General features: G+C 46.2%; 1 protein-coding gene across 6 annotated transcripts in view; it reads left to right on the top strand.

Moving 5' to 3' along the window:
* Nucleotides 1-26,576, top strand: part of PRKAG2 (protein kinase AMP-activated non-catalytic subunit gamma 2) — a 256,153-nt gene that overhangs the window by 214,237 nt on the left and 15,340 nt on the right. For 4 of the 6 annotated variants that reach the window (XM_045792281.2, XM_045792283.2, XM_087860684.1 and 1 more), the window contains 4 exons: nucleotides 3,950-4,056; nucleotides 16,930-17,011; nucleotides 18,115-18,173; nucleotides 25,077-25,122. In XM_045792281.2, coding sequence (XP_045648237.1) covers nucleotides 3,950-4,056; nucleotides 16,930-17,011; nucleotides 18,115-18,173; nucleotides 25,077-25,122 — 294 coding nt within the window. The remainder of the gene's footprint in view (nucleotides 1-3,949; nucleotides 4,057-16,929; nucleotides 17,012-18,114; nucleotides 18,174-25,076; nucleotides 25,123-26,576) is intronic. The other 2 variants (XM_045792282.2, XM_045792284.2) reach the window with 1 other exon arrangement.

Here is a 26,576-nt window from a genome sequence, read left to right on the forward strand (position 1 = left end):
ATCCTGCTTCTGGCCGGTGACATAAACAAGAGCAAGAACGGAACCCTGATAATATCTGAAACCCAGTTGCCCTTTGAATAAGGGGGGTTTGAACTTCTTGTGTTCTCAGGAATTTTAGTAACGCATTCCAAACAACCTGTTACTGTTGAGTGGTTTTGGTTTCTTGGTTTTTTTCCTTTCCGTTTAACTCCACATTATTCTTATTTTCCATTTCATTGCATTTCTTTCTTCAGTTGTAATTTGAGACTTCATCATAGTGACAGTAATTCAGACGGTGCCTCATATGAGCGGAAAGTTTATACTCAATGTAGGGAAGCCACGACATTTTACAGTAGTTCACTTTACCTTCCTAACTTAAAATACTAATACTTTGTTATCAATGTAGTTCTGTTACAACAGTAATACTCTCTATCCTTATTACAGACCAAAATAAATTTTATTATAATTGTTTTACATATGTAACGTTTTGCTTTCTTCGGTTGGGCTTCTTACATTTAAAACAAATGTTGTGGGTCCTCCTCCACGCCCGCACCCCCAGTGTAATTGTGAGAAGCAGGTTCGACTTCCCAGCCACGGGGCTTCCTACAGAACGCCTCCCGGGATTCCTCAGGACCCGCAGGACAGGGAAGGTCTGGGAAACCGCCTCAGCCGAGAGGAGCCTCAGGAGCCAGGGCTGAATGTCATGGGCTATCCTGGAGGGACCAAAACTGAGAAATTCTGAACAACAAATGGACTTCTCTTAATAATTTGTTCATCGTTATTTTCCTGGTTTGTGAACTATAAGTACCATGCTAGTAATGTCAAATGCTGGTGACGGATGAAACACGTCTGTCCCTGTCGTGGAGGCTGGGGCATGCTCAGACACGGAGAGAGGGAGCCCCCCTCACACCGCCTTCGCCGACTGGGACAGCGCTCACGGGGGAGATCGCAGAGAGCCCAGCTCCCCCCAGACTCCCGGCTGGTGTGGGGGCCGTGTGTCTGAGCAAGGAAGTCCCAGGGGCCCTGGGGGAAGGCAGAGCAGGGCAGAAGGCTGTCTGAACTGGGAGGTGCTCCCCCGCCGCACACAGCGCTGTCCGAGGGGGGTGGGCGCCCCGGGGGCTTCCGGACCCATTCTCACGTAGGAGTGGGGTGTAACTCAAAGTATAAAAGGAGTATTATAAATCCATACTGATACAGAAGAATTCTAAATAATGGATGGAGATGCTCTGCCCTCCCGGAGGTGGGGCCTCACTCCTGACCTTTCAGTACAGGCTGCCCATGGTGACTTCCTTGCAAAGACTGCAGGGAGGAAGGAGGAGAAAGTAACCGCAGTGCAGAAACCTGACAGACCTGCGCCGGGCGATCCAGGTGGTGAGTCGTGTTGACAGCAGGTGCACTTGATATGGTGGGTTGAGATGGCACTTGACCTTGTTGTCTCCCTCCCAAAACACATCACCCCATGAGAGAAGCATCACACAGATCCAGACTGACCGGCTTTGGGAGAGCCCACACAGAGAGCAGAGCGATAAACAGTAACTGACTTCATTGATGCAGTGGGTGAGTCAAGTCCTGGCCACTCAAAGGATGGATCGGCCCAGGAGGAGAGAGTTAGAGCGCAGAGACCACTGTGAATGAGATGTCTGGCGACCGCGATGAGAAGTACAGGTCGGGGTCCGCACATACTCAGAGGAGGAGGTCGTTAGACTTCCTTGCCTTTCTGACGCAGGCTCGGTTGTCCGCCTGTGTGATCTCTCGCGGTCCAGGGCTTCTCCTGCCACGTGGTGTATATCCGGGTGTCCTCACTCTCCACCAGCGTGTGGGCTCAGAGGACTGCCTGTTGTGTTCACCTTCACGTCTCAACACCAGAACAGTGCCTGATGGAGCGTAGCGCCCCACAGGCCTCTGTCCGACGTGTGTGCGTGCGCGGGTGACGCTGCAGAGTTCTCTTGGGAACTGTTGGGGTCCTGGGCGTAAATTTAAATCCTGCTTTGGTTCCTTCCTGAGGGCCTGACTTGAGGCCAGCTCCTTAGATTCTCCTCACCTCAGTTTGCTCGTACATAAAGTGAAGAAGTTCAGGCATACCCCTCAACGTTGTTACGTAAATTAAATGAGGTATACTATATAACAATGCTTGGCCCATAGTGAACATTCAAATGTTCACTTTTTGTGGATAATATGGCATTTGAGGTTGGGCTGAAATTGGACAAGAAATCGTAGAGAAGGATGTTTAAGTTAAAGCAGAATGAACAAATTCAAGAAAGTGAGATTAAATACAGTAGGGAGCTTCGCAGGGAGCTGTTTGCCTAGACATGGGGACAGGAGGTGGAGAAATGAGGTCTGTGAATGCCGGACCAGGACGTCCAACTGTTCCGCCAACAGGCAAGGAGCTACTTGAGAGGGGGACTGGCCGGGAGGTGATTGGAGCGGTAGGATTATGCATTCCAGGACCTGGGAGAGCAGTCAGGATTGAAAATAGAGATTTGGGAGTGTTCGCATAGTCTGTCGTAAGTTCGCAGACCAGGCCGCATGTGTGGAGTGTTTACTGCGGGACGTACAAAGGATAACGAGCCCCTGTGCACAGTCGAGGAACTTGGTCGGTGTCACGCTGTTCAACGCTTACTTCGGTAATTACTAAATACGGTAAAGGAATTTTTTCCTTCCCCGGTATTTCCCAGGTAATCTCAGTCTTCCCAAAACATACAGATCAGTGTGGGCTAAAGTGGTCGTCGAAGAAGTCCCTTGGAAGTAGTATACTTTGCGCTCAACCATGAAGACCAGTTAGGAGTTAGGCCCTTGCAGGCAGGGGCGGTGGGTGACCATCCCGCCTAGAGCCCAGCTTTGGAATCGCGGTGTCCAGGTTTAAATTCTGGTTCCACAACTTCGCAGGTGGACAGTGTTGCAGATAGAGGAGACGGTAGTTGAAGGCCCTGTGGCAGAAGAGAGCTTAGCGCCAGGAGGGACTAAGAGAAGACCTCGTAACCGGAGGTGCACTGGGGTGCGGGCACATGACCGCCGAGGCTGGGGCGTCGGAGGGGCCGCACCTTTCAGGCTGGGTCTCATAAGCTACACCAGGGATTCGGTCTCTTTCGGAAGCCATTGAAGTGTTTTCAGCAGAGGAGTGACATGATCAAGGCTGCGTCTGGCAAAACCATTCTGGATGCAGTGTGGACAGCTGTTGGAGAGACTTGGATTGAATGCAGGGAGACCAGGTGGGAAGTGAGGGCATTTATCGGACCCAGGCCAGCGGAGGTGGGGAGAAGTGGATGGACTGCAGAGAGATTTGCAGTAAACCCTGCAGGGCCTCGTGATAAACCGGTGAGGGTGGAGGAAGCGATGTGCGGAGGAGGAAGCCAGATTCTGCCTCATCGGTTGGATGGTGGTGCCACCCGGTTCGCTTCTAAATAAGCTGAAACACCCCCCCCCCCCGAATCCCTGCCATCCTTTTGCCAACTGTCCACTCACGTTTACAGAGATTTAAAGGATCTGTGTATTTGTCCACATAGTTACCGTTTTCAGTGCTTTGTCTCCTTGGGTAGATCCGTATTTCCATTTAGCATTTCTGTAAATTATGTATTTCTGTTTATTTATTTGCAAATTATGTGTTTGTTTTCAGTAAAGCTGAATTCTGTGACCTTGCTCAACTCACTTCTAGGTCTGGGAGCTTTTCTGTCGATTCTTTGGTATCTTCTTTGTAAAAAATCATATAGTCTGCCAGTAAAGACAGTTTGCTTTCTCCTTTTCAATCTGTATGCCTTTGTAAATTCTCTCCTTGCCGTACTGCCCGGGCGAGGTCTCCAGGACGGCGTTGGATAGGATCTGCACGCGTGAGCACCCTTGCCTTCCCGCTCTTACGGGAAGACCTGTCACAGTGTCCCTAAGTCTGCCGTCCGCAGGTTTTTGTACGCCCTCTCCAGCTGATGAGCAAGTCCTTCATTGTTGCTGATATTTGCCTTTTTTCTTTCCTTTTTAGCAGAAGACTCAGAAAGTGGTGTTTACATGCGCTTCATGAGGTCACACAAGTGTTACGACATCGTTCCCACCAGTTCAAAGCTTGTGGTGTTTGATACTACATTACAAGTAAGTGTGCACAGTTTTCACGACCTGCCACCCGTGTGGCTCCTTCGTCAGGGAATTCAAGTCCAGCGACACCAGCAGACATGTCAGGTGTCGTGCTGAGCTTTTGTCTGCATTCTCCACCCCCATGGCAGCCGTGGAAGGCACGTGCTGTCACCCTCCTCTTTCTCTAGATAAGGAAACTCGTTCTAGAGTCAACCTAAATCACAAAGTTTAGTCCACAGATTCTAGAATTTAGTAACTTAATCCACGAGCTGGTGAATGATGGGGTCTGTCCCGTGTGTCAGAGCCTGAACTATTAACCTGTACCACCTCCCTCAGTATATCCTGATCTGTTTTCTCTTAGTTATTTAGTAGAGTATATAATAAATTAACTTGAAATAGTACAAGTTAAAAAGGTGGATGATCTCTTGAGAAAGAACTTTATTGATCTCTTTTAGCAGAGAAAATTGAACCTTGTTGTTTAGGTATTAAAATTGTGCTTATTGCCGCACATTTTATACCCGTATGATGTACAGTCACATATGCAAAGTCCTAAATGATACATTCACTGTAATGATCGGATCACACCCAGTGTAATAAATGCGTATATACAGGTAGGTATTTAGTGTCTGTAGTTGTACATAAATCTTTGCAAAGGAGTGGCTTCTGTTGTGCTCGCAGAAGCAGCCGCCAAGCCAGGAATTCATGGGCAGTCAGTGCTTTATTAGGCTGTGCTCCCGGGAAACCCGCGGAGGGACTGGGGGAGAACCCAGAAAGGCAGGAGCCCCGCCAGGGTGGCCTCAGCTGGCCCCTCGGCACAAGGGGGTGGGTAGGGGGCAGGTGCCCTTGTGAGCTCACCCCAGCCTCGCCGTTCATCCAGGGTTGTCCTGGGAGAGAGGTGCCCAGACTCCGCGAGCTCTGGCCCTCAGTCCGGGGCCTGTCCTTGTCCCTCTCCAGCCTGGTCTGTGGTCCCCCCAGCAGCTTGCCCCTGTGGCTCTGCACAGGACACCTGGGCTCTCGGGGCCACTTTGCCTGCATTCGGTGCCTGCTACACAGGACTCTTGGGAATGTGAAAACGGCTTTGTTCTTGTTTAATTTCATTTGCCAGCTGTTTTTTGTCATCATACAGAAATACAGCTGATTTTTATAAATTGACTTTATATCCTATGACTTAGTTAAATTCACTTCAGACCAGGTAACCTGCACGGTTTCTCCTCAGTCCTAAGATTGTCTGATTCTTTGAGACAACGAGGACAACAGGGAAGCATCCAGTACACTACTACATGGGGAACGGGACAGATAGTAACTTCCGGAAATCTAGTCTTTACAACTGTAACCATAGATTTCAATAGTAAAATAGCTAGAAATTCTCAATTCCCAAAGTAAAGAACTACTCCATCAACCCATCTCACCTTCGCTCCCATTCCCCAAAAGGCTTATTACTTATTCAAGACCCACATCTTCTGACCCTGGGTTTCCCACCAACAGCAAAGTCAGTGATGGCTGCTAAGACCTATGTCTGCTTTCACTCCTACTCAGTTTGTCCCTTGCAACGAAATTGACTTTCTTCCGAATTTAAAATTTAGCCGAAGTGGGTGATACGTGAAAAATGTGCTATTTTCGTGGATTGTTGGAGGTCCCTGATCTGGTAATGTCGCTTCCGAGCTGCTCTAGCTGTGAGTGCACCATCCCCTGGCAGTCGTGAGTCCTGGGAGGCTCTCGGCTTTGAGGGAGCTAAACTTTGTCACCAGGGAAACAGGAGGTGGGGGTTCTCATGGGTAGAGCCAAGTTAAACATGCATTTGAAAGGTGTGAGTAGAGTATTTTCTAGACGCAGTAGTAGTCGTTGATACATCTTGAGAGCAAAGAAAGCACGTAGAGAACATCCACAGGGATGGCAGAGTACCAGAAACAACCCACATATGCTGAGAGATTGGTTCAATAAATCCTGGTGTAGGCATCTCACGGAGTAATACCACATAGCCATTAAGAAGAACGGAAGATGTGTTTGTCAAGAAGCTGTTTTTAAGTAAAACAAGTTGCAGAAGAAGACAAGTATTATGACCACGTTATTCTGAGGGTCCAAAGTACCAGAGTCCTAAGTCCTAGACGCACCCAGACCTGGGAGACGAGCACAGAGGCGGAGAAGAGTGGAACGAAAGGCTCCCCCAGACGAGGGAAAGAACGATCTCGGACACAGTTTCAGCCGCCAGTTTCCGACTCTGAGGGGCCCGCTCGGCTCTCCACGGCCGGGTTCGGCAAAATTCCCGTTTCCTACTGGAATTCACTGAGGACCAACATCCATCTGTCCATCCCGACAGAGTGGAAACCAAATGCGCAGCCTGCGGTCCTGCCCACGTGCGGTCCTGCCCACGTGCAGTCCTGTGGCTGCTCCACGTGGAGCAGGAGGGGAGCCCGCCTGCCAGGTGAAGCATCCGTAAAGCAAGCCAGTTTCTCCTCGTCAGCCGCGGTTGGTGAGGAGCACCCCCAGACCACGGCGTGGAACGAGCAAGAGGAGGCAGCTCCGTCACGGTCGCACCGCTGCCGCTTGCTGACCGCTGGCTGTGCTGCTCGATGGTCCGAGGACCCCGTTCATGGTGGGAGCTCAGGCCGCACGGCCGCTCGGCATCTCACGGTCGGTTGTTCCGTCTCTACCAGGCCCAGTAGCAAGCCAGGAATTATTTCTCAGAAGGACAGTAACTGTCTCCAGAAGAAGGCGTGGTTTCCTGCTGCTGCTTTTCTCAGCCCCGGACGTGAGCCCCCGGAGTCTCCTGCTGGTGCTTCCCGGGGCTTCGTACAGGATCCCGTGTGTTGACGCTGCTGGTGACAGGCCCGTGTGGACGAGGAGCCTAGACTTGCTCTGGTCACTCTGAAAACAGCTTTTATGGGCCACTCGGTGAATGCGTCCAAGTAGTCACTTTGTAGTACGTGTTGCTTCCACTTTGTAGTGTGTGTGGCTGGCAGGGCGTGTGCAGTTGACTTTCCCTTGCAGGAGCTGTTGCCAATGCTCCCGGCCTCCCCTCACCCTGGAAACTCACCCTCTCATTTCCTTAGGTCTCCTTACGTCTCATTTCCTTATTTCCTTATTCCTCATGTCTCAACACTTGCACTCATCATCTGAGTGTTGCTGCTTCCTGCCCGTCCGCTCCAGTCGGCACAGTGTCCTCAGCGTAGTGGACCAGGTGGCGTGTGGAAGGTCGAAATGATGAACATCTCTGTAGACGCTTGAAGGCCGAGAGCAGGAGGGCAGCGTAGCCTCCGGGCACGTGGTGAGGGGGCCCCGTGCCAGGTCCGAGCAGACGCTTCCGGGCGTCCTCGTAAGTTGCTGTGGAGAGAAAGTCTGTGTCCAGGCATCGTGGCAGGTCCCCCAAGATGCCACATCGGGAACAGTGACCACAGTCACCACGTGATCAAGTTGACAGTCATTCACGGCTGGTCCAGAGATACTGTTACAGGCCAGACAGGAAAGGTCTGGAGCCGAGACACAGCAGCTTCTTACGTGGCCCTGTGGAGAAGGAGGACGTGGCCCAGCCCTTCCAGAGAAGCCTGGTAGTTCAGAGAAAAATAGGGTTTAGTGCTTTCACATTCTAAACAGTGACACCTCAATAGTGATGAGAGGCTCAAAAATAAATAAAATTTCCCAAGATGGGGGGGAGCATTAATTATGCAGGCCTTTCCTCACAATGGCAATATGACTTTTTTAGCAATACTCTATAAACAATAACTATTTTTAATAGACTGTTTATTCTAAAGTAGTTTTAAATTTATAGAAAAGCCGTGAAGTGTGTCTGGACTTCCCAGGCACCCCACGCCCCGGTTCCCCCATTCCTGCCATCTGCCATCAGTGTGGCAAACACTTGTCACAATTCACGAACCAATACTGATACATGATTATCACCTAAAGCCCATAGTTCATTTGGATTTCCTGACTTTTACCTAATGTCATTTTTCTGTCCGAGGATCACACCTAGACTGTCCCATGACATTTGGTCTCCTTGGGCTCCTCTTGGCTATGGCAGTGGTTCAGACTTTCCTTGTGGCTGTAATGGTTTTGAGGAGCACTGGGCAGGTGTTCTGTAGGGTACCCCGCTGTTGGGATTTACCTGATGTTGTTCTCGCCATCAGACTGGGATTACGGGTTTTAGAAGGAAGGCCACAGAGATAAGGTGCCATTTCATCCCGTCGGGTCAAGGGTGCACACACTGTTGACCTTAACATGGGTCAGCTGGCTGAGGCGGTCTCCGTCAGGTTTCTCCAGGTCCGTACTGTCCTCCTAGAAGGCAGTCACTGGGCTCAGCACACGGAGGCGACGCAGGGCTGTGCTCTGCCTCCTTGTGAGCGCGGTAGCCACGTAAGTTAGTTAGAATGCCTCGCGAGGGACGTGGTCCCTTCTCTCCCACTTATTTTTCTATTCACTCATTTATGTCAGCATAGATCCGTGAACATATGTATCCCATTCTATTATGATCCGTCACTCTTCTGTTGCTCAAACTATTTCAATCAATATAACTTTTAATAAAATGCAAGAGCAAATGAAGGGAGAAACAGGCAGACATCCCAGTAACTGGCTGCGTGCTAAGCCGAGTTCTCTGAGCACGTAGAAAACGAAGGAAGAGCATAGAGCGTGAAAGCAAGCTCAGGGAGGGGCATGACCAGGAGGGGCCGCCCAGGATGGTCTTAAGTGGGGACTCGAATTGAGGTCCACAAGTGGAGAGGGTGCAGGGCTTGCTGATTTTAAAAGCAAGAAGGGGGGGGCACATGGGTGGCTCAGTCAGTTAAGTGACTGACTCTTGATTTCGGTTCAGGTCGTGATCTCGCGGTCGTGAGATCGAGCCCTGCATGAGGCTCTGTGCTGCGTGTGAAGCCTGCTAAGATTCTCTCTCCCTATCCCTGCGCCCCTCCCCCCTCAAGAAATAAATAAATAAAAACAAGAAGGAATGTGAGGGCCAGGGCTATTGCTGGGGATTCTTGCTGCAGGTGCCAATAAAGAGAAAGTAAAACTCTTCAGCTTTTTTTGAGCTTTTTCCCTATCAAGGAAAATGATCTTCAAAATGGAAAAAGTACAATAGATGGTGATTAGAGGAAATTGAAGCCTGAGATGGGTGTAGAGATTATGGGAGGGTGCCCGTCTGCACTAAACCAGTTTGCTTTCTGACCCAGATGAATCACATTCTGGTGTAACAAAGGGATTTAGGAAGCAGATTGCCAAGCTGTTAGTGAGATCACAGGAGCTGTGAAAAGTGTTCCGGGCCCCAGGCTAGAGAGGAAAGAAAAGAAAACACGTTCCCCCCCCCAAAAAAAAAAACCAAAAAGCCTGTGGGTGGGGATGTGGTGCCAGTCCCAGGTAAGATGTGTGAATGACTTATTAGTAAAAGTCAAAGAAGTAGTAATCTCTAGGAACCTATCATGAATTGACAAAGGTCACAGAAGTCGAGCCCGGTTTCCTTTTTGGATAGTTCCATAGGTGAGGTAAAAGCAGGACAGGCGTATCTCGGTTTCAGCTAGACCGCTGACAGCCTGGCACGGTGTCCTGATGGATAAGGTGCCGAAGTGCAGTCTGTCAGCCCAGTGACTGAATTCATGCTCATTATGGACCTCAGAAGAATGTGGATTCCATCTCAGCCTGGAGCAGGGTTTCCAGTTGCGTTGGATGCCTCTCGTGCGCCATTTTAAAATCCTCGTACGTCACCTGTGACTCCAGCCACCCCTCACCTCATGCAGGGCAAGGCCTCAGCCCGGGCCCGCCAGCAGGCCTCCAGCCTCCTTAACCAATGGAAGATAGAAGCCAGTGGAGAAACACCCCCACCTCGCACCCTCAGGGTGGACAGTCCTCAGAAGATCCCAGTGGACCTGAGTCAGCCTGCCCATGTTTGTGGCCATGTCAGCCACCCGTCAGCATACTGGCTCACCTGCTAGCCTATCTCACCCCCGTCCTCCACACCTGCTCCTCGGGTCACATTCCCCGGTGAAGGACGTGCAAGCCAGACTCTGCTTTCTGGGGAACCCAAGGTAAGAAACAAGGATTCTTTTCCTCTCGGCTCGTCAACATTTGGGACAATGACTTCAGTACTGACTTTGCTGATGACATCATCTACTTCACAGAGGACTTGAAACCGGGGAGGGGAGGTAGCTAAGAATAAAATACAGAGCGGTTCCTCAGAAAGCTAAATTATTCTTAGGACCAGTGAATAAGTAGGTGGTATGCAGAACGAGGGACGTGGTAGCCTATCAGTGTTCCAGAAAAGAATAAAACTGGGGACCGAGCACTGTGCTGAGAGTGGGGGGATGAAGACACAGTGGCCCTGCCCTCAACAAGCCCGCACTGACTAGGGAGGGCGCCTGCTGACTCCCACAGGCAGCACACCAGGGGCCCGCGTGTAGGTTTTCAGAGGAGTTGGAAGTAGCTGTAGTGTCAAGTAGTATGAAAAGCTTACAATACAAAACAGCAGCTTCTGCCCCTGTTCCTCTCGCCCTTGTCACACTGCCCAGAAACAGCTAGTTCAGCTATGAAATCTAGACTGGACTGCCACGCTACCTCAGTTCGCTGACTTCAGGCCTGTTTTACTTCCAGGTCAGGCAGACGGGGGTTCCTGCTCCTTGTGTGGCCTCCGTTCTGCCCCCGTCTTCCCAGCATAGCCGGGTCTCTGGTGGCTGTGAATTCTTCCGAGCTTGCTGTCGTTATTCTGACTGTGTCAGTTTTATTCACTGCTGAACCCAGTGGAAACGAGTTACACTTATGTTTCATTTTTTTGGACAACTCAGGGTTATTCGTACTCTCCTCTTTTTATTTTAACCGTCTATGCCTTTCCACACCTTCTAACTTCTTGATGGAATTTTCTGTGCAGTCAGACCTGTTGGACATGTTTTCAGCTCCATTCGGAGCCACTCCTTCTGGGTCCTTGGTCTTCCTGCTCTGGCTGTCACCCCCCAACCTGCTCATCACTGTCTCCTGAGGCCAGGAATACCTCCTCCCTCTCCTTCATTGCAACACCTGTCTTTTGCACACGTGCTTTCTGCTTCTTTGATTTATTCCCTGCTTCGCAGGGGGAGCACATCTTTTTGTAGCTGCTGTCTTAGCCCACTCGGGGTACCGTATGTAACACACCAGCACAGCCTGGGGCCTAAACAGCAGGATTGACTTCTTACATAGTTGTGGAGGCTGTAAGTCCAAGGTGGAGGTGATGGCCAATTCAGTTCCCCCTGGGGGCTCCCTTCCTGGCTTGCAGATGGCTGCCTTCTCACTGTCCTCACAGGGCAGAGCTCTGCCACTAATCCCATCGTGGGGTCCCCACCCACGTGACCTCATGCCTCCAGATACCATCAATATTGGGAGTGAGGGCTCCCACCTCTGAATGCTGGGGGGACACATTCAACCCTAACTCTTCCCAAGGACAGATGCACGGGAGGTAATTATGTGAAATTTTAGATATCTGCATCTCTCATACTCACTGTGCAGACTGCTGTGTATAGAATTCCATAATGAAAATAATTTTTATTTAGAATGTGAAAGCATCATTCCATTGCTTCTGGATGCAAGTATTAAAGAGAAATCGTTGTGACTTTTCAAAGTTACTCTCCACCTGTATGTGAGTTTTCCCACTCTGAAACTTTCGGGATTTTCTCTTTATATCTGGAGCTCCAGAATTTCAGACTAATGGGCCTCGTTGAGGTCTTTGTGTTCCTCGTGCCAGGCCCACGATGCGCCTTCGGAACCTGGCGTGCGCGTCTCTCCGGTTTGTGCTCTGCGTCTTCAGTCGTTTTCTTCCTCCTGTTTTCTTTCTGTCAACTTCAGTTCGCGGTCTTGGGCTCGTGATCATTAGTTAATATTCCTATCCTGCCTCTTTCTCTCCTTGCCTTTGCTCCTACCTCTGGAGGTTTTGGGTCCGTGTTCTCTGCAGCCGGAGCGTCGCCGCTTCGGTGCTCCGGGTCCGGTCAGGCTGAGTCTGGGCCGCCCGCTCGCAGCGAAGGGTGCGCCGCAAGAGTGTGCGTGGAGGCACGGGTGGGCTTCTTGCCGGCCGTCGCTGGTCGTTTCCTCGGCAGCCCCCCGGTGCTCCTGTCCATCTGTATGTCATAGTTGCAGGGCACATTCTCCAGAAGATGGTCCTCGGGGGGTGGGGGCGCGTGGCCGCGGCTGTTCCCGATCTGAACCAGGCTTCCTGCTCGTGTCTGGCCCCGGCCCCACCCCCGCCAGGGCCTCCAGTCTCGAGTCTTCCGCGTGCAGGGAGAGACGGTCAGTCAGCTTCTCTCCCCGCCCCACCCCTCCCCAGCAAGGCTCCGTCACTGATTAACCTCCTCCGTCTGCTTTCTGCCCTGCAGACCTCCTAGTTCATCCCATTTCCAGCTGCTTTTCCCTGTAGTTTGGGGGAGGACTTTTCAGCAGGAAAACTGATCAGAAATGTCTTTACTCTCTGCCATTTTTAAGTCTAAGGAGACAGAGGGAAACTCCAGAAGTAACGGGAGGAACGAGGTACTGTGGGAGTAGAGAGAAGGGAGTGCCAGCCTTGACTGGGGTGACGTGGGTAGCTCTGGTTGTGGAGTCAGAAGTTAAAGGTCAACCGGGTTTTCATAGGTGGAGTTGAAGGTAAGTGCACTTGAAGTAGAAGGAACTTGGTGACGTAGAAGCACCAAAAAAAAAAAAAAAAAAAGACCAGTTCAACCCGTGAGCTGGGCTGGAGTGAGGCGGTCTTGTATGGATACCTCACTTACGAGGCCGGCCCTCCTCCCGCAGCCGGGAGCTCTCAGACAGGAGAGATGCCACAGGTCGGATTAAATCCACCGGCCAAGCTCTGATGTAAAAATTTAGTAAGAAACCAAATGAGATAGTTTTCAAGAGCTTTAGCTGTTCATCAGCGTTAATTTTAAAAGCCCCGCAATCAGCTTAATTACTGAAAATCGGGGTAAAACTGTACAGGGAACAGTGAGACGTTAGAGGAACCAGATTCCCGTTTTTTGGAGCACAGGTGTTCCACTTGGCGTCAGACTGCCAGAATCTCTTAGAGCTTATTACTGTTTTTAAAAAATCAGTTCTGTATTAAAATTTTATTATCCATCTTTCCTTACCTAATTATCACATTTGGTTGTTTGAAAATCCTATTAAAAAGTACATTTTAAAACTGATAACACTTTGAGCAAATTGCCTATCCATTGAAAAGAAATTTTCAAAGGTACTCAAGACCCCCCAGGAGTTTTTTCCCTGTATATTGGAACCAGATGGGGCCCATCTTCTTTTTATCCTGTGTATTGGTTCATTGGTAACACCCTGTGCCTTCTGTAATTGTGAAGAATGTTCTAAGTATAGCTTTCAGTTGCTCTTCAACTCCACACACGTGGTGTTGAGAAAGTCAAGTTTTAGAGGCTTCGCGATGGCTGAGGAGGCGCGGCCAGACCCCCGAAGCAGCAGGCGGGGCTGCTCAGCACAAAAGCTCCTCGAGAGGGTCGCATCCGCTTCCGAATGTCGAATGTCGTCTTGGGTCTTTGGAGGGCGGAACTGTGACTCCCTCCGTGAGGTATGGACGCGTCAATGGTGCATGTGGGTGAAATTAGAACGGTGAATCTCTCTCCGTCTGCTTCTGGCTGGATCCCTCTAGGCCGGGAAATGAAAGCGTTTAATCTTTCTGGCTTCTTGTGCTGACTCCATGCTGAATATGTTCACATTCAAGCCCAGTTAGTCCGCATGGTCACCTATGAGGAAAACATTCCCTGTTAGACTCATTTTGTAACTCAGAACGCTGAGGCTCAGAGAGGGTCGAGGACCCGAGCCCACAGAAGTTTCTAGAAGTTTCCACCCATTGAAAAGAAGCAGGAGGTATTTTACTTCCAGGTATTTTCCTTCGTGTTGGGTTGTTTTACCTTCTCTTGCAGCAGCGATGGCGCTTTTCCCGTTAAATTCTTAGCATTCTCTTTGCCGTCGATTGGACTGCTGCCTCACTGGGGAGGGGGGCTCCTCTCGCCTGCCCTGCCGCTGACCGCCTGCGTCAGAATTCACTGAAGCCGGCCCGCCCCGTCAGTGCCTGGCGTCCACGGCGAGGCCTGTGTGCCCCCTGGTTGGACCTGCCACACTGAGAATCAGCGCTGTGTGTCCCCTCGGTCGTTTGTCTACACTGGCCTTTGGACTCACTTGGTAGCAGTTAGGGCTGTTTAAGAGCTTTTCAGGTGCAGATTAGTCAGGCAAGGGATCCCAGAGAACCACCTTTTTTGCGTGTTTCTGAAGAACAGTCACTACACCTGAAAGTTGAAATGGACCCCTGCTGGGCCGTCAGTGGGATTGCTGCTGCTTTGAAAGTATACGTGTGTCTTTTTTCTCTCGCTGATTTTCTCCTGGCCTTTGATTCCTGGCGTCTTGTCTGTGATGTGTGCTTAGGGGTTGGGTTTGTTTCTGTTTAACCTGCTCGGCGTGTATTTGATTCTTTTTGGTAGATTTCCGTTTTCTGTTGAGGTGCACCTATTTGAAGATGATTTGGAAAATGCCCACAGAAAAATTCCAAAATGACTGTGGCGCTCGAGTCACAGGCTGCTCTTCTCTGGGGAATTGCAGCTTCTCGAATCTTGCTGGTGTGCTGCATGCCGGGCTCTCAGATGTGCTCTGTATGTTTTGTCGGCTGCTGTGCTTACTCGGGCTCGGGCAGACTCCCGGCCTTCTGGATGGGTTTCCAACAGCTGTGGTCATTTACGGTGTCATGGATGATCTTGATAAATAATTTTAAAATTGTTTTCTCCAAACAGATTTAGCGGAGAAAAACAATCAGTAATTTGTGGTTACAAGACACCCCCCACTCCCCTGCTACTCCAGCCAGTTTAGAAAAACAAGCTGAGCTCATATTTAATGTGTTTTAAAATCTGTTTCTCTGTGACTTCTCTCCCCCCGCCCCCGTTAAAATATTTTCCGGGACCACAGTCAAGGCTTCCCAGAGCATCACCCAGGTAGAAATAGACCTTACAAACGGGCCCTCCATCCCTGGGTGCCGTTTAGATACACGAGCGGCGTGAATGTGATTCTTGCTACACGCTGTGGTTCAGAAAATCTTTGACCAGTTTATGGATGACAGTGAGCTGGCTGTTCCTCTCTCCCGCCACCTGATTGGCCCCCCGCCTCTTGCCAGTCCTGTGCCGTTCACTCGGCAGACAGGAGGAGTCCCCGACGACCTTGTCCATCATCAGGACACAGTGCAGGGCTGGGACAAGTATAGAAAATAATTAATGAGATGTCCTCACCCACCGTCGGCCCTGGACTCACTGGGTGAACCGAGCACCTACGTAACGCCTGCCAAACAAAGGCAAAATGTGTCGTAATAAAGGCATAAACCGGTGCTAAATCGTTAATCCTCGTCTGATGGGAAGTTCTGGGTTCCTGTAATTCTCTCGTTTCTTTTCATTATTAAGTTAGCAAGGGTTTGGAATACAGTGGGAGAGAGAAGAGCCTTCTTCTTTCGTAGTCACAAAGAAAATAAGCATTGAAATTTTTTCAAAGAAACACACTATCACTGTCCCAGCTCCTTTATATCATTTAAATTGTTGCTTATTTCTCTTTGACCTTTTTCTTTTAAACACATATTTTATATAATTATAATGTATAATTTTATAGTCTATGTTTTTCACTGCCATAAACCTTTTTTTCTTTTACTTCCACATGGTCTGCCTAATTTTACTATTTGGTACTTTTTTCCCTTTGGTAGTCCGGTATTTAATACATTTTCTTTTGTTGGGGGCAGATATTTTTCCAATTTCAATATTAGAAATAATGCCACATCTTTCATTCGTACTCCTGAAATTTAAGAAGACAGAGAAAAAGCACAGAAACAGTATGAATGTTTTTGTGATTCTTGATATACGCCTTGACTCAGAAAACTTTCTGATGATTTATGATGCCACCATGGTTTCCCAGCAGCACTTGTGTTGGCTGCCACAACCGAACAATGTTGGCCTTTCGAGCAGCTCTAAGTGACCCTTTAGGCTTGCTTTAATCTTCATGTCTTCGGGTATTAATAAAGGGGAACCATTTCCCCTGTTTATTTGTTCTGGGTACTTAGAGGGTCGTCTTCAGCACTGAGCTTTGGCTTTTCCCGCCATCCCCTCCGACGCCTGCTGTAGCTGGTGCGGTGCCCCCTCGGGCTGTGTCGCGGGGGTCCCGGAGACGCCGTCCGTGAGCGCGCCCTGAACGGGGCCGGCCCGTGACGCACACGCTCGCTGAATGTCTGTCTCTAGACAGTATGAAAGCGCAAGGATATTACATCTCTCGTACCCTACTCAGCCTCCAGGACGTGAGGAAGGATGCTTGCTTGTTATGGAGCATGTGAGAGAGGTTTTTATTTCAGGCCATTTGGTATAACTTCAACGTTCTCAAATGAACGAATAACCACATATAGGAGAAATTAAACTGAAGTTTAATTCTTGTTTTTAATAATAATTTTTTATTATGTTATGTTAGTCACCATACAGTACATCCCTAGTTTTTGATGTAATTTTCCATGATTCATTAGTTGCGTCCAGCACCCAGTGCTCCATGCAATACGTGCCCTCCTTAATACCCATCACCAGCCTATCCCATTCCCCCACCCCCTCCCCTCTGAAGCCCTCAGTTTGTTTCCCAGAAGTTTAATTCTTTTATACGGTTTTAATTATATAAAGTCTCTGTGTGCAAACTCTTTAGATACAATGAAAAGAATTTGTTTGAAGTGAATTGCATTGTTTCAGTTTCAAAAAAATCTCAGTCTTATAATACAAAAGCGTTTTTGCCATTGTTAATAAATTCAGCTCTTTTTTGCCTCTCAAACTTACAAAACTTAACATTGATGACAACTGGTAAGATCTGGATGGATATTTTGGTTGAAGGTATTCCCCCCCCCGCCCCGGTATATGGACTTTAAAGTATGCTTTTGTTTCTCCCGTTTGTCTTTAGGTGAAAAAGGCCTTCTTTGCCTTAGTTGCCAATGGTGTCCGAGCAGCGCCACTGTGGGAGAGTAAGAAACAAAGTTTTGTAGGTAAGCAATGTGGGCCTGGGAGGAAATCTGAAATGGGAACCTAAAAGTAGAAAGCCCAAGGTATCCTAACAGGTGCCGGTTTGGAATTCCGTCTGGAAAGCACTGCCAAGCTGAAGGACTTTCTGGCTTTTATGTCCGGGGTAAGGTGGGGCCGCTAGCAAATTCAAAACACTTACGTACTCCCACGGAGTTTCTGGTTCATATTTATTTATTTATCTAGCTTCTTTTGATTCAGTACCTTTCTGGCTCCCAGGAGGGGCTTCTGTGCCTGTGCCAGTTCCCGTGAGGCCCGGGAACAGGGCACGCGGGGGATGCTGTGCTCACACCCCTGACCTCGGGCCACCTTTGCTCGCGTGTAGGCGACCGTGGGCCGTCCCCACTTCTGTGGCAGACGCCTTCTGGACAGTGCAAATGGAGTGACGTAGGCGTGATCGATGCCTGTGCTAAATCATTGCTACCCCATCAGAAATATCCTATAACTCGGTGTGATCTCCGGAATTTCTCATCGGACACATCAGAGGGGACGGCGGGTGTCGTCTCTCCTAGTGGCATCACGTTGTTCTAAAGTTCCCAGTTGGTCTGCCTCCCGCTGTGGTGACGGTGACGGTTCCCTCAAAGAAAGGTTTCATATCTTCTTCATCGTTGTAGTCCTGGTGTCTGGCACATAGTAGGCACTTAATAGGTGCTAAATCCCTACTTAAAGAATCATTGTTTGTAGAATGCTTCTCAGGAGACAATCCAAGTGCCCCAGAAGTGTCCAGTGTCTAAAGCTTTTGGAATACCTTCTCTTACTTTCAATTGTTTTAAATTATTTACATGTAGCTGCAAGTTTTCTGTGATGTTTTATATTAATCAGTAAGTTTTCTCTCATTGAATCGCCAAATACTGTGGTTGATTCCATGGTACTGTCAGGTTTAATTTCAGCTAAATTTATCTTAGTTTATTGTAGGTAATTAACAGACTAATGGTCCTAAATAATATATTAAACTGTGCGTGATACCTTTAAAGTATGTTTTTAGAAGCTTTTCTAGAAAATATGCCAGGTTTACTTACCTCTGAAAGTTTTCGTAGTTTTATATTTAACATATAATTCTTTGTTCCAGGAATGCTAACAATTACAGATTTCATAAATATACTACATAGATACTATAAGTCACCCATGGTAAGTGCCAGAAATCCTTCCGTCAGTCATTGGAGCTGTATGTTTCTGTGTCTGTAGAGGGGTGGTGGTGCTCGTAGGGGATGTTTACAAATATGTATATAATGTGCAGGGCACATCAGTGTACGTCAGTCACTAAACTTAGGATCTTTAATGACGTTATGGGCACGTTGCGGTGTTGTGACTGCGTGGACCCACGAAGGAAGGCAGCCCCCCCATGGCACTCCGGTCCGGGTGGCTGTGACTGCCTCACTCTCGAGCTGAGCGTGCCACAGGGCTTACCTTCCCAGGCCTGTCTGTGGGTGGGCAGCCTCATGCAGTTACCCCCTAAATATTTTTCGCAAGAACTCTATGTACTCTGTGGTTTTAAAGAAGTAAAACTTAAAATTGGAGAAATTCAGTTTTGATATTTTTCTGCCAGTTGCAAAAAGACTGCTACTGGCTGATTTTAGCGGGAGAACTCCCCGGTCCCTGGTTCCTGGTCCAGCTGTTTTATAAGAGCATAGTTTGAGAGCCACCTAAGGCCTTTTATCTAACACTGTGATTTTTGTGATTCTACCAGCTCGTTTGGTGTTTGGTTTTGGTTTTGGTTGGTTTAGGGGGTTGATTGCTTTGTCGGGGGCGGGGTTCTTTTTTGGGGTTTTTTTTTGGCAAGGGTGGGCAAGGACAGAATTGTATAACATTTTTAATACTATTTTGGGTATCTGAAAGGTAAAAGACAATCTAATTAATATTCTTTTTACATGTAATGGTTAATATTGCCCAATAATTAAATTTCTACATAAAAGGAGAAAGTAAAAACATAAGAGATACTCTTAGAATTAAGTTTTACCAAAGATTTTGTAAGTATCCCATATTTATTTCACACAGGGTATCTGATTTCTTAAATACTACCAATGCAAGTGAATATTGGTTTTCTTTATAATGGTCATATGTCTGCTTTTGAGCTAGCCAAATCAACACAAGTATGATTAACTGGATATATTTTGATCAAATGCAGTTAATCCCCTATTAAAAATCTCAGCAACGGGCACCCAAGTGACTCAGTTAAGCATCTGACTCTTGGTTTTGGCTCATGATCTCAGGGTTGTGGGATTGAGCCCCACGTGGGGCTCTGAACTCAGTGGGGAGTCTGCTTGAGACCGTCTCTCCTTCTGCCCCTCCCCACTCTTGCAAACATGCTCTCTAAATAAATAAATCTTGAAAAAATAAAATAAAAATCTCAGCAGTAGCTAATTAAATCAAAATTTTTATAAAAGCAGTTGTCTAAATATACAGCCCAAAGTTTTTTTTATTAAGTTATAATTGACATACAATATTATATTAGTTTCAGGTGTACAACATAGTGATTCGATATTTTTATACATTACAAACACAATTAGCACAATAGGTCTAGTTACCATCTGTCACCATACAAAGTTAATTACAGTTTTATTGACTATATGCCCATGACTTATTTATAACTAGAAGTCTGTACCTCTCGGTCCTCTTCACCTGTTTCTCTTGTCCCTTCACCCCCTGCTCCTCTGGCAACCACCAGTTTGTTCTCTGTATCTTTGAGTATATTTCTGTTATATGTTTGTTTCTTAGATTCTACGTGTAGTGAAATCATATAGTATTTGTCTTCTCTGACGTATTTCACTTAGCATAATGCCCTCTAGGTCCATCCACATTGCCACATTTAAATGGCAAGATGCTGTTCTTTTTATGACTACTATTCCTCTGTGTGCGTGTGTGTGTGTGTGTGTATGTATTCATCTATCAGTGGGCACTTCGGTTGCTTCCTTATCTCGGCTATTGTGAATCATGCCGCAGTGAGCATAGGGGTACATATATCTTTTCAAATTAGTATTTGCAGTTTTATTTTTCCCAGAAAAATACCAGAGTGAAATTACTAGCTCATATGGTAGCTGTTTTTAATTTTTCAAGAAAAGTCCATGCTGTTTTCCACAGCGGCCGCACCAACTTACATTCTCGCAACAGTGCACCGAGGCCCCCTTTGCTGCGTGTCCTCGCCAACTCTTACTGTTTCTTGTCTTTTTGATACTAGCTGTTCTGACGGGTGTGAGGTGATAGCTCGTCGTGGTTCAATCCGCATTTCCCCGATGGCTAATGATGATGAGCATCTTTGCAAAGGCTTGTATTGGGGGCCAGTTTGTAAGCTTTGTTGGACTGCTAATCTTTGTTCAGTTCCGTGACTTAGGGGTCTCTGTGGAACTCCCTGGACTTTCCATTCTGCCTGGTCAAGACGCGGTCTCTTCCGTTGTGAGTCTTGGCCTGGCCTCGTCCTTTTGCCCGGGCACACCCCACTTAGCACTCAGTCAAAAACGCAAGGAGCTTCCCGCACCACCTTCTCGTCTCGTACTGGCCAGCTCCTCCTCTCTGCCGTGCTGCCCACAGATTGCACTGGGCTCCGTCTGCTCAGACTTTGATTTCTGTCTCCTGAACCCAGCGGGAGTGTCGTGCCCTGGCTAGGTCACAGTCTAGAGAGAGATGTGGTGATCGTGGGGCTCGGTTTGTTTGCCTGCCTTCTCCCGGGGGTGCCTGTCCTGCCCTGCCGATTGCCCAGTGTCTGAGAGCCACTGCTGCGCGTATTTTGCCCCATTTTCTAGTTGTTTGCCGCCGGAGACCAGTGTAGCCCCGTCCCCTCCATCATGGCTGGTAGAGCTCCATGGGTACTTTCCATACCTCTCTGTGCTGTAATGTTGGTTGCAGTATGAATTCCAGTGTCAACTTTCACTGAACACAGTCTATTTGGAGTTAATACTGAGCTTTTTACATAAAATATAGTTCCATTTAATCTGCCCTTATTTTTGTTTTAAACAAAATGAAGAGGAAAAAGGAAAAGCATTCTTAGTTTTTATGCCGAGGCGCCATCCTTCGCCGCTGCCTGTGGTGTGCACCCCGCCGGCACCCACGGTCCGACGAGCCCCCGTCCGGGTCGAGCAGTCCAGTTCTGTTGTGACGAACCATCGTGCTTCTTGTTCCTCTGACAGTGTCCTGATGTCATCACCGTGCCTGGAGAACACTTCCGCTGTTTTATAGAAACTGAGTTACCAGTTGTTTTTAACACTTGGAAGATGTCATTCCATTGTCTTTTGGCCTCCCAGTGCTTCGGGTCAGAAGTCAGTAGAAATGTGTATCCTTCTCTCCTCTGGATGGTCCGCTGTTTGTTTCTGGTTCAAGACTGTCTTTCCCTCGGTTTCAGCGCTAGCAGCCACGCACCTGCGTCTGCTTTTCCTGGTCTGTATCCTCCAGGGCTGCTGCATTTCTAGGATCTTCTAGGTTGGCTTTTCACCTAATTTGGGAAGTTTTTGCTGTTTCCTCAGATATCTTTTCTGTCCCATTCCTCTCCCCTGGGACTTCAGTCACATGTGTGTCAGGCCACCCGACGCTGTCTCTGACCCTGTGGTGTTCTTTCCAGCTTTACTGTCATTGATCTTACCTGTGCTAATTCTTCCTTGGGTGATCTCCAGTATTACTTTCAAACCTTATTCCTATTGAATTTTCAGTGAGATTGGGAGCTTACACTTGAAAGATTTTGTAGGGTCTTTGTAAAATTTTCTGTGGCTGATTTTCCACAACATGGAAATGGAACTTTTTTTTTTTTATTCTTTATTTAAATTCAATTTAGTTAACATATATTGTATTACTAGTTTCAGGGGTAGAATTCAGGGTTTCATCAGTTGCATATAATACCCAGTGCTCATGACTGCAAGTGCCCTCCTTAATGCCCATCACACAGTTACCCCGTCCCCCAACCCCTCCAGCAACCCTCAGTTTGTTCCATTGAAGAGTCTCTTATGGTTTGCCTCCCTCTCTCTCTCATTTTATTTTTCCTTCCCTTAGCCAATGTTCATCTGTTTTGTTTCTTAAATTCCACATATGAGTGAAATCACATGGTATTTGTCTTTCTCTGACCTATTTTACTTAGCGTAATACCCTGTAGTTCCATCTACATCATTGCAAATGGCAAGATTTCATTCTTTTTAATGGCTAATATTCCTCTGTGTGTGTGTGTGGACCACTCTTCTTTATCCATTCATCTGTCCATGGACATCTGGGCTCTTTCCATTGTTTGGCTGTTGTGGGCATTGCTGCTATCAACATTGGGGTGCAGGTGCCCCTTCAGGTCACTCCGTTCATATCCTTTGTAGAAATACCTAGTAGTGCAATTGCTGGGTCATAGGGTGGCCCTATTTTTAACTTTCTGGAGGAACGCCACACTGTTTTCCAGAGAGCCTGCACCAGTTTGTATTCCCACCAACAGTGTGGGAGGACTCCGCTTTCTCCACCTCCTCGCCAACATCTCTTGTTTCCTGACTTGTTCGTTTTAGCCATTCTGATCCGTGTGAGGTGGTATCTCCTTGTGGTTTTGATTTGTATTTCCCTGATGATGACTGAGGTGGAGGATTTTTTCATGTGTCTCCTGGCCATTTGTATGTCTGTTCATGTCTTCTGGCCATTTCTTGATTGGATTATTTGTTCTTTGGGTGTTGAGTTTGGTAAGTTCTTTATAGATTTTGGATATTCTGCCTTATCAGATACATTGTTTGCAAATATCTTCTCCCATTTCTAGGTTGCTTTTAGTTTTGTTGACCGTTTCCTTTGCTGTGCAGAAGCTTTTTATCTTGATGGAGCCCCAGTAGTTCATTCTTGCTTTTATTTCCCTTGCCTTTGGAGATGTGTCTAGCAAGAAGTTGCTGCCTGTGTTCTCCTCTACGATTTTGATGGATTCCTGTCTCACATTTAGGTCTTTCATCCATTTTGATTTTATTTTTGTGTATGAAGTGAGAAAATGGTCAGTTCAGTTTCATTCTTCTGCATGTGGCTGTTCAATTTTCCCAACACTGCTTGTTGAAGAGACTGTCTTTTTTCCATTGGATATTCTTTCCTGCTTTGTTGAAGATTAGTTGACCATAGAGTTGAGGGTCCATTTCTGGGTTCTCTATTCTGTTCCATTGATCTATGTCTGTTTTTGTGCCAGTGCCATACTGTCTTGATGATTACAGCTGTGTAACATAGCTTGCAGTCTAGAATCCTGATGCTTCCACTTCTGGTTTTCTTTTTCAACATTTGTTTAGCTATTTGGGGTCTTTTCTGGTTCTTTACAAATTTTAGGATTGTTTGTTCCAGTTCTGTGAAAATTGCTGATGGTATTTTGATAGGGATTGCATTAGATGTGTAGATTGCTTTGGGTAGCATAGACATTTTAACAATATTTGTTCTTCCAGTCCATGAGTATGGAGTGTTTTCCCATTTCTTTGTGTCCTCCTCAATTTCTTTCATATAAGTGTTCTGTAGTTTTCAGAGTACAGATCCTTTACCCCTCTGGTTAGATTTTCCTAGGTATCTTATGGTTTTTGGAGCGATTGTAAATGGAATCGATTCCTTGATTTTTGTTTTTTCTGCTTCATTGTTAGTGTATAGAAAGCAACTGACTTCTGTGCATTGATTTTTTTATCCTGAGACTTTGCTGAATTCCTGTATTGTTCTAGCAGTTTTTTGGTGGTCTTTGGGTTTTGTGCAGAGAGTATCATGTCATCTGAGAAGAGTAAAAGTTGTCTTCTTTGCCAATTTAGATGCCTTTTATTTCTTTTTGTTGTCTGATTGCTGAGGCTAGGACTTCCAGTACTATGTTGAACAACGGTCTTAATAGTGGCATCCTCATCGTGTTCCTGACCTTAGGGGAAAAGCTCTCAGTTTGTCCCCATTGAGAATATTAGCTGTGGGTTTGTCCATATATGGCTTTTATGATATTGACGTATGTTCCCTCTATCCCTACACAGTGAAGTTTTAATCAAGAAAGGATGCTGTATTTTGTAAATGTTTTTTCTACATCTATTGAGAGGATCATATGGTTCTTGTCCTTTCTTTTATTAATGTGGTGTACCACATTGATTGATTTGCAGATGTTGAACCTCCCTAGCAGCCCAGAGATAAATCCCACTTGGTCATGGTGAATAATCCTTTTAATGTACTGTTGGAGCCTATTGGCTAGGATCTTGGTAAGAATTTTTGCATCCATGTTCATCAGGGATATTGGTCTATAATTCTTTTTAGTGGGGTCTTTGGTTTTGGGATCAGGGTAATACTGGCCTCATAGAAAGAGTTTGGAAGTTTTCCTTCCATTTCTATTTTTTGAAACAGTTTCAGAAGAATAGGTGTTAATTCTCCTTTAAATGTTTGGTAGAATTCCCCTGGGAAGCCATCTGGCCCTGGACTCTTGTTTTTTTGGGAGGTTTTTTATTACTGTTTCGATTTCTTTGCTGGTTATGGGTGTGTTCAGGTTTTCTGTTTCTTCCTGTTTCAGTTTTGGTCATATATATGTTTCTAGGAATGTATCCATTTCTTCCAGATTGCTTAATTTGTTGGCATATAATTGCTCATAATATTCTCTTATAATTGTTTGTATTTCTGATGTTGGTTGTGATCTCTCCTCTCATCTCTCCTTAGCACGATTTAACCATTTGTCCAAATTAGAGTTGCTAAAAATTTTCTGTATCTTTAAAAAGGAGGAATGGGTATATATGTCCATATATGTTTTAAAATTTAAGTGTATCAGAAATTTTCATATTAAAATAATGAAAATATTATAGCTATTTTTTTAAAGATTTTTTATTTTTTTAAGTAATCTCTGCACCCAGTGTGGGGCTCAAACTCACGACCCCAAGCTCAAGAGTCACACCCTCCACTGACTGAGCCAGCCAGGCACCTGTATTATGTTTTAAATTTAGAAAACATTTATCTTCAAAGAAATGTAGAGCATTTTATAATTTATATTTCCAGTATTTCTGAATTATCTTGTTTCCACCTGCTGAATTATGGGACTCTGCAGGTTATGAAGTAATTTTTCTTATGTTGTATATGTTAACATTTGTAAATAAGAATTTTTCTTATTTGCAGGTACAGATTTATGAATTAGAGGAACATAAGATTGAAACATGGAGGGGTAAGCACAATTGGGTGTTAAAAATCTTAATATCAGGAAAAAAATGTTCTTAGTGTGTAAAATATATTTTAACTTCACGGATCCTTCTCTCTCTGCTTAATAAACTACGTAATTAAAACATGTCTCGTTTAATCTCAGTAGTGTACCATTACTCTTACAAGTATGATCCATTCTGTTGAATGGACGTTAGTGGAGAACCTACAGTAAGTCCGTGTACTAAGGCTGGGACATAAGGACGGATGAGCTCACCCAGGCCCCAGCTGCTGCCCCGAGGGGAGTCACCACTCACTGCTGAGTGTGGCTGTCCTTGCCCACAGATGGGTCTCTATATAGGAAATGCACCAGGGGAATGCCTCCTATGCCTGACAAAGCAAGGATGTGTTCTTAAATTTAATAATTAATTATTTCTTTATAAATTATGGAGAAACGTAGAACAAATAAACCTTAAACTGGAAGATTTGGATAAATCACATGAAAAAATAACCCTTTAAAATCAGAGCACCTTTTGTAAAATGGAGCCATTTTTTAAATTCTCATTCTATGTGTAATTGTTCTTAGACCCATCATGCTGGATGGTTGGGGTGGATTGGACAAGGTGGGAATCACTGAGGAAGGCAGTCTGATGGACGTTGAGGAAGGGGTTGTATAGGGGTCTCAGAGAAAAAGCCTGGGTAGAAACGGAGAGACCTGTAGACAGAAACATGTTAATTAAAAATTGAAAATCTGCAAAATATGAAGGTCCATTAGAATTCTCTAAAGGGCAAGGGCTCTTTTAATTCCCTCTGACCTGTAAGTTTCATTGAATGGTACAGTTGATTTCTAATGGCTTTATCAAGTCAAACTTACACAGTCAACATGAAATCTGTATCTTAGCACTGCCCATTATGAATATATAACTTAACACCAAGAGAGGTACTTCTTATCAAATTCTATATAAGTAATGTTAGACTAAGATTTAAGTGTATTTACAATTTGATATTACATGGTATCTGGTGGTAATAATGGGAATGTCAGGCTGTTCTTGAACGCTTTCTGTATAGAAACCTTAGGAAGGCAAATTATAGTGGATCTTTAGAAAGATAATTTCTATAGACAACAAAGATCCCCAAGATACAGATTTTGAGCATTAGTTTGGTAAAATAAAACTTAACGCCTAAAGAACAAAGTTTGTTAAAACCTACGTAAATTAGTTTTAGAGGATTTCATGAGCACTTCATCTCTGGAGGGCAACTGTAATTGGGAGCATTCTAGTGACCTCTGCTGGTATTGCTTTTTACATCCAATTGGTTGCTTTTTCTTCTTACAACATATGTTGTAATACTGTTTTTAAATATTTGATTTTTCCACAATGGCAACATCCTGAAAATAGTTTCTATGTTGTGTAAAATAGTCCTAACTATAATTTATACGGTAGTGTTCGGTAAATTAGGTTTTATTTCAGTTTTTAATCCTTC

The sequence above is a fragment of the Ursus americanus genome, chromosome 3 (genome assembly GCF_024610735.1).
Source record: "Ursus americanus isolate L20-20 chromosome 3, mUrsAme1.1.p, whole genome shotgun sequence".
Classification (NCBI taxonomy): domain Eukaryota; kingdom Metazoa; phylum Chordata; class Mammalia; order Carnivora; family Ursidae; genus Ursus; species Ursus americanus.